The sequence below is a fragment of the Nelumbo nucifera genome, chromosome 5 (assembly GCF_055504915.1).
Source record: "Nelumbo nucifera cultivar China Antique chromosome 5, China Antique-T2T, whole genome shotgun sequence".
NCBI classification, from domain to species: domain Eukaryota; kingdom Viridiplantae; phylum Streptophyta; class Magnoliopsida; order Proteales; family Nelumbonaceae; genus Nelumbo; species Nelumbo nucifera.
The window spans coordinates 27,136,144-27,144,507 of record NC_142653.1 but is presented as its reverse complement, the minus strand read 5'-3'; the positions used below and the strand labels follow the sequence as shown (position 1 = coordinate 27,144,507).

Sequence of the window (8,364 nt, the reverse complement as noted above, 5' to 3'; positions counted from 1 at the left end):
GGTTTTTAAAATTTTGATTTATTCAATTCAGTTTTTAACCAAATAAACTGAATGCTCACCCCTACCTAGCATTGGCTCCGCTCACCTCTCTTCATATTAAAATTAAGGTTAAATCTCTTAAACTACCCTTATTGTTTAGTGTAATGACATGCACTGCCCTTACTGTTTAGCTATTAGCGTAAGGTATCTTTTAAATTTTTCACAATTTACAATCACACAAATACAAAATATTTACTCAATAAATATAGACGGAACCAAACAATCTGACGCCATTCGTTGAGATAAATGATATTTTAAACTTTATTGAAAAAGAAGTGAATGTCAAGGAAATCAAACACCATCTATCATGTGGTATCAAAAAATATTGAAGTTGCGTGTCCGGAGAGGTTCTAAACTTTTAATGGAAATTTGTGGTTAGATACGCCATTCGTTGAGATAAATGATATTTTAAACTTTATTGAAAAAGAAGTGAATGTCAAGGAAATCAAACACATGTGGTATCAAAAAATATTGAAGTTGCGTGTCCGGAGAGGTTCTAAACTTTTAATGGAAATTTGTGGTTAGATCAAGCGGGTCCCACCCAAAAACACACAAAGAGATGATAAGGAAAAAATAAAATAGAATTCTGTTTTTCTGTGGAGTTCAAATCAGCCCCCCACAAGGATGTCGTCCCACAACTTTTCACAGTACATCTCAACCGTGCCTTGTCATTTCTTTTACTATCATCGGGATGAGATCACATCTCCTCCCTGGGGCCGCCCCACAATGTCCCACGGCTAGAGGTGTAAAGTGGATCATGCCGGGCCAGTATGGCATAGTTTGTGGGTGGTCTGTGCAAAATGCGGGTCATGTTGTGTTGGTCTGCAAGCCGTTATGGGCCGTGCTACCTTCCTTGGTGAAAAATTTGGGGGTTGGCCTGGCATGGCCCACAGCCCAGGCCTGTGTAGGCCCGTGCCGTACCATGGGCCGGGCTGGCCAGTGGGTCGAGCCTTGGGCTAGGTCGGATCGTGCATTGGGCCAAAACTATTTATTTAAAAAATCGACAAAAAAACAAAATTTTAATTTTATATGAATTTTGTGTATACATTTGCTTATATATAATAATTAAATAAATTAGTATAATAAAATTAAAAAAAATATTTATTTTATTAATATATTATATATACTATATAAGCCCACTTAGTCGTACCGTGCCATGCCGGCTTGGGGACCTAAAACCCCAGTCCCAGCACGGCTCGCATGATCATGCCAAGCCTAGCATGACCTACAGACTGTCGTACCAGGCTGTGTCGGGCCAGTCCAAATTCATGCTGGGCCACGAGTGCCATGGCCCGATTTACACCTCTACCCACGACATATCAACGTTGTGTATTGAGAACATCTCCGATGATATTACCAAAACTGATGATATCATCATTGGAAGATGTTCCTGATACACAAGCCTAGCATATAAACTCCATCGGGATATATTCTCAATACACAGCTGCGATACACGGCTGGGATGTGTTGTGGGACATTGTGGGACGCTCTTTGTGGGGGGCCTGAGGACTGATGTGAACTTATTTATATCGCTGGTAGGAAGTGGAGCTGTCAAATTCTTAATTCCCTTACTCTTTTCACTATAGGTATTAAAGCCACGTCATCTATTTAATATTTTTCAAACTGGCCGAGTTGAGTCCGGACTAGCAGTCTTAAAAGAAAGGGCAACATGAAGGATAACTGTACCACAATTACGATATTTATAAGTATGAGAGATGTTCTCGAGGTGCGGCATCAACAAGATGTAAGGTCGGTGTGAGGAGCAGATCCTGGGTTTTTCCAAACCTCACTTCACTTGTATAGTTGACATGGTGTCACGGGGGTAGTTCTATAGCGGAAAAAACCCGTACGGCGTTCAGTCCAAGGCAGGCCAGGACAAGCCTTTGTGTGTTTAGAGGATAGGAGTTGCCCAATGAGATGGCTCCACCAAGGTCCATGGGAGGCGCCACTTACGTGCTAAAGGGGGATGGCCATAATGTGAGGTGACTATGCGTCGAAGAGAGGTGACTTGGCACCGATGTGAAGGGTCTCCTGTACGCCGATGATGTGGGCCCTTGTGTGCCTTGATGAGAGGCAACCGCTTGGGCCGGAACACACCCGTGCGCTAAAGGCAACGGGGGTAGCTCACTCATCTTGGGCAAGGGGCTGGCATGGTGAAGGGTCATGCTTGAGCAGGCCCGCATGCCAAGCCTCCCTTGAGTGTCGGTAGTGTAGTGCTAGTCCATGCACTATCACCATGAGCAAGTGTGTGTCCATGAGGAACCCTGATAGCCATGCTAGCCATTAACTAGGGCCACCCCGCAAGGGATGATGGTCTAGGAGTGCTAAGGTTATGCACCCAAGGAGGTCGACCACACCTCCTCAAAGAATACCTTAAGATTTTGGTGGTCTGCATGAAGATAACATCAATTCTCCTAAAAATCTTACATGCGAAAATGATGATGATGTCCTTTAACTGCCAAGCATAAGCAAAGCTAAGTCTGTGTAAGACCGTAACAACGGGGGCGTTATTATTGCCAAACACTAACAACTGAAGTGGGGCTGTTTCGTAACCGGAAAAAACTTTATCTGTCCCGTTCCATGGTAAAAAAATAGTATTTACACTTATATTTACATCTCCTCCAGGTCATCATCAGCCCCTATCAAGTCTGGTGGGTCCCAGGAGTGAGGATAAGGGGTTGGAGACAGCGACCGATTATTTAAACGGGAATGGACGTGACACGTTCTCAGTGTCCGTAAACGTTTCATGAAAATGGAAAAATCTTACCGTTTATAGTAGTGATAGCTTTTAGTCCCGCCTTCCCGATTTGGAATGCACTTCTCCCTCCTTACCCCCTACCCCTCTTCTCTTGGGCTTCATCCTGTGTTTCAGCTTTTCTTTCTTGTCTTCGGTAAAGGTGGTGGTGGTGGTGGCGGTGGCAGTGGCAGTCACGGTGGAGAAAAGGAGGAGAAGAATAAAAATAACAGCAAAAGATGGGTAGAGGGAAGATCGAGATTAAGAGAATAGAGAATTCAACGAACCGGCAAGTCACCTATTCGAAGCGAAGAGGAGGTATCGTCAAGAAAGCTCGAGAGCTCACCGTTCTCTGCGATGCCGAGGTTTCTCTCATCATGTTCTCCAGCACTGGAAAATTCTCTGAATACATCAGCCATACCACAACGTATACTTCTCGTCTTGTTTTCATTTGGCTTCAGTTTCTACACTTTTTCCATCTTCAATCTCACTCTAAACATTTTTTTTTCTTTTTTACTTTGCTCCGTTCCAAACCCTACCTCCTTTGAACTTCTTCTGGTTGTTTACATGCCACAGAACAAAGAAGATATTCGATCGGTATCAGCAGGTGTCGGGAATAAATCTATGGAGCTCGCATTACGAGGTTAATCTATTTCTCATAACTATTTTCCTTTCGATATCTGCATTTTGTTCGGAACAAAAAACTGCTAACTTCTTTACGGCTTGCTGTTTGTTCCTCGAGGCGTACAGAGAATGCAAGAGCATTTAAACAAGCAGAAGGAGATTAATAATAATCTCCAAAGAGAGATTAGGTAATACCACTGATCCTTGCATCCATGGTAATAAGGATTTGTTTCTGAGATAGATAGACATGAATCATAAATAACTTTGCCCGCTGATAGTAAATTTTCTAATATTTATTTTCTTCCATTCCGCTGCAAACTTTTGTGTTGATGAAAATAATTTGGGCGCGTTTATTAGGCGGAGGATGGGTGGAGATCTGGACGATATGAGCATCGAAGAACTGCGCGGTCTTGAGCAAAATTTGGAGAACTCATTGAAGGTTGTTCGTGAGCGAAAGGTGAAGAAAAACTTAAAAATTGAAGCTTCTGATCGACTTCTCTTTTTTTTTCCCCTTCGTGATTGCAGAAGAAGAAGAAATTTTATAATTCAATATTTTTCTTTTACTTTTTCTAAAAATACAGAGAGGTTGAACCTCCTATGGTGATTAGTAGCTGTTTTTTCTTTTTCTTTTCGCATTTCCCATGGAAAAATTCAAATTCTATTAGCAGCATTAAGCAAAGTTCTTAGCTTTTCTGAGATTTCAATATTCATCAGAAAATTTTCTGATCTTACTAACGTAATTTATATACAACTTCACCGATTTGGTCTATTTTATAATCATTCTTTTCGTTTTCATCTACTGTTTTTCCTATATTCATCTTGCATGTGTTCTTTGGAAATTGAAAATCTTCGGTTTAGATCATGCAACATAAGAAAATTCGTCTCATTGTGAACAGTATCACGTGATCTCAACACAGACTGACACTTACAAGAAAAAGGTACGTTAATGTTTCTATGCGTGTGGTTAAATCGTTTTGGCTATTCTGGGGAACTAACTAATGGACTTCCTACACTTCCGTCTCTTCATTTTTGTTTGCAGATAAGGAACTTGCAAGAAGCACATACAAATCTACTGCGTCAATTTGTAAGAACGTTAATCTTATCCTTTTTATTCCCCTTCAATGTTATGAACAAAGGGCTTTATTAAAAACTAGGTATTTGTTTTCTTCAAGGAAGAGCGAGATGAGGATCCACACTATGGGCTAGTCGACAACGATGCAGACTATGAATCATCTCTTGGATTGTCAAACGCGGGTTCCCACTTATTTTCTTTCCGTCTGCAACCCAACCATCCTAATCTTCAGGTTGGAGGATTATATGGCTCCCACGATCTACGCCTTGCTTGAATAGCAGTAAAGGTCATATAACCTTCCCAGACATTTTATAAATCAATATATATGTGTTGTTTCGGTGATACCTAATTGAAATATTATTATCTAAGATTGTAATATGTACTCAGAATTGCTTATTTATAATATCTGAAATTTAATCATCACCAATCTCTTTCAAGTATCTTGGCTGGAAACCAAAAATTCCTATGGTTTCTTGTTATCTTGCTACAGGAAATTCTTGTTCTTCTGTATATTTCAATTTAACAGAGTTAGTATGGGGAGTTATCAGCATTTGCTTTCTATTGTATGCCTTTTGGTGTGCTTTATTTAAATTGTTAGAAATAAGAACTAGAGAAAGGTAGAACAATATGCTGAAAAGATTGCTACCATTTCTTTTACTTTGTCCATATATACACATGAATTCGACATGCAAAGATGTTTAGGTACTATGCATCATAGTCTCCATATTCAATTCATGTTGCAGATACCTTACATTATGCTATTCATGAGTTTCTGGAAACAAGAATCTTCTTGTTTCGTAGTCATTAAACTTAGCAGTAATAGTGGTAATTCTTTCTTGTTTGCTGATTTAACTCATTAATCATCTACGCGGATGTAGATAGGTGTAGTCTAGATATGTTTTTTCCATCCTTTTCCCCCCTTGTGAATGGATAAAACCAAGAAATGCTCACTCTAGGATGAATTGAATCCTAATCGCCAATCAAGACTTCACTTTACTCCACTATGTGTTACCCACCTTAAATTGTATCCTTTTTGTCTCTAAATATTTTTTCGTCATTTCATCATCCTTCAACTGATTAATTTCTGTGCTTTTACTGATAATGAATCTCTTTTTCCCTTGTTCTATTTTGACCTATCATTAATCTAAACAGCTCTTCGTCTTTTTTTCTTCTTCTCAAAAGCCAGTTATTATTTTTTTGAAGTCCTCAAAAGCCAGGTATTTAGTGCTGATATTTTAAGATTTAAGAATATCATAGTCGGGTCCCATCCAATGCTTGAATTTTGTTAAGTAAAACTGAAATAGAAGGAACCCCCTAATGGTTGTTAGTTTTTCATGTTCAGGAGAATATTAACATTTTTTAAGAAGAGTTCAGGAACGATGATTAATGCTTTCTTGGCAAAAATTAAAATTAATTACATCTAGATGATAGGCATGAGTAGCCATATGCTAGTAAAAGTCCGGCTGAAATTCCTATGGATATTTACATAAACAATAATTAAATAACTTAATTTACATTAGTTATCAATAATTACTTTTACTCTAAATTTGAAATCAAGTTAGTGTAAATACTAAGGCTTAAGTTTACTTAACTTTAATGTAATTATATTTCTATTTTACTTATTTTAACTTAATCTATTTAGATTAAGTAATTATAATTTAATATCCCAAGTTATAAGTTAAATAAGTATTGCATATTTTTAGTTTATCAAATAATTCTTATTATATTCATTTTTATTCCAATTATTGATCTAAGATAATTATTTTTAGTTAATTAGGTCAATTATGTAGTCATATTAGTAGTTAATTTTCAATTGTTTGAAGAATTTATATTCTTGAGCCAAGTTATATTCATTTTTTCTTTTTTCTTTTTTGTTACCTTTGCCTTTGTAATTCTCAGTCAATTGGAATCAGAAAATGAAAATTATATTGTTTCGAGAGAAATAACATGATGATGTTCAGTCACTATGCATAAACAAATTTTGGATGGAGAAACATCCACCATTGTGTAAATTTTGATACCGCATTATGCAGAAGTAATGCATAATGCTATTGTTTTCTCAAGGATGTATAGATAATATACCAAGTAGAAACTGAAAACGTTACCGAACATATTGGATGCAACTTTATATGCAAAACTAGAAAAATGATTATTTTACATAAGAAATTTGATTAACAGACACCAAAAGGAAATTATCTGGAAACCAAAAAAAAAAAAAACAACAAAACAAATTCCATAAGGAAATTTATACTTAAAAAACTAGATCATTAAATTCTTGTTACTGAAAAGCACGTCAACACATCAACAATCATCAGATAATTATTTGAGAGTAAGTATCTGACATACTTGATGTACCTCCTCCATAGATCTTTTGACTTTTTTTCTTAGACAATCTTCAAGAAATATAAATGGGGTAAGAATAGGATAGGCATCAAAATAAATAATAATTAAATGGGGTAGATTACACAAAATGCAACTTTTTTTGGTAGTAATCAACATAGGGCTGTTTTTTTTTTTGTGAATAATACATTAACCCTTTTGATATTTATTCATAACCTTTATTTCAAAGACGATGATAGCAGGAATCAAATCGGCATATTCTTGGGATAAATCATCCAACCTACCAACTAAGTATCTCACAATTGGTTTCACAAAATGTAACTTGAGCCACAATAAATGTATTATACCTTGTGGTCCAAAAGGATATACCTTGAACCACAACAAATGTAAAGCAGGAGTTTCATCTTATTTTGTGGATTTAAAACTAGTTTCTTCTTATTTTTTTCTTTTTTATTATGATTCAATCAACACACATATGTTTTTTTTTGATAAATAATCAACACACATGTTGTTCTGAACTTTTTTTATTGGTTTATGTTGTTTGGAACCCTTAAAGTCTTAAAAAGCTTGAAACAATAAGCAAGGAAGCACTTTAAATTTTGTCTAATCAACATATTTTTCTTGTTCTTCAACCCTTTTATTTTTTCCTAGGACAACTGCATCGGCTTGGCTCATATGATTTTTGAATTTTCTTTTCTTTTAAGAAATTGTTGATTTTTTATGTTTTAATATGAAGTTTGTTTATAACTGTTTTATAAAAACTGTTGATAACTAGTGAAAGATGATCACCAGTTGCTATTGGAACGTAGGGAATGCAAATAAGATTTAGGGCCTGATTGTTTTTTGGATTTTGAGAGGGAGAAAGTTGGTCAATGGGATTTTGGTTTCCATTGACCAAGATACCCATGTCCTTTTTTCAGTTTTATGTGGAATCCATAGAAAATTGACCAAGATATCCATACCCATCTCCTAGGTGGGTAGGGGGAAAGTTGCCAACACTTGGATGGCACAAAATTACATCTTTCAATAATGGCATTTTATGGCCAGCTGATTGTCTTATTTACCTGGAAAATAAAAGAACATGGGTAAATGGATTTATCTGGATAAATATTTGCCAGGAAACATTTACTTGAGTAAGTGCATTTGCCTAAGTAAGTAACTTCCTGAAAAGCAAAAGGGCCTTAGTGTTTCTTATTTAAAAAATCATAGCCTAGATGCCTAGGCAGCAAGGCACCCTCTTGTTGCCTAGCCTTGCCTTGGTCCCTTGAAAATTAGGGGGGGTGTATTTTCATTTGTTTTGAAGCTGCCATATCATGATAAAAAACAAAAGCATGCTTCTGAATTCTGTTTTTGTTTTGAAGGGCAAGAATAGATTGTTTTTGGTTCAAATGGCAATGCATGCATTTAGAACCATCGAAATATTGATTTTTAAAATAAAAACAAATTTTAGTGTACAAATTATATGACTTATAGAACATAATATTGAATAATCAGATGAAAGCATATTTTTGAAACCAGAAATTCAAGAACATTTTTGTGCATTCTTTCCAAACCA

At 36.5% G+C, this 8,364-nt stretch overlaps 1 protein-coding gene across 1 annotated transcript; it reads left to right on the top strand.

Annotated features, from left to right (window-relative positions):
• The first annotated feature begins 2,894 nt into the window (after positions 1-2,894).
• LOC104607542 (agamous-like MADS-box protein TM6) lies at positions 2,895-4,892 on the top strand. Its single transcript, XM_010273207.3, has 7 exons — positions 2,895-3,200; positions 3,350-3,416; positions 3,524-3,585; positions 3,755-3,854; positions 4,294-4,335; positions 4,437-4,481; positions 4,570-4,892. The coding sequence occupies exons 1-7, from the start codon at positions 3,013-3,015 to the stop codon at positions 4,741-4,743; spliced, it is 678 nt and encodes a 225-aa protein (XP_010271509.1). The 5' UTR covers positions 2,895-3,012; the 3' UTR covers positions 4,744-4,892.
• The last annotated feature ends 3,472 nt before the right edge of the window (positions 4,893-8,364 follow it).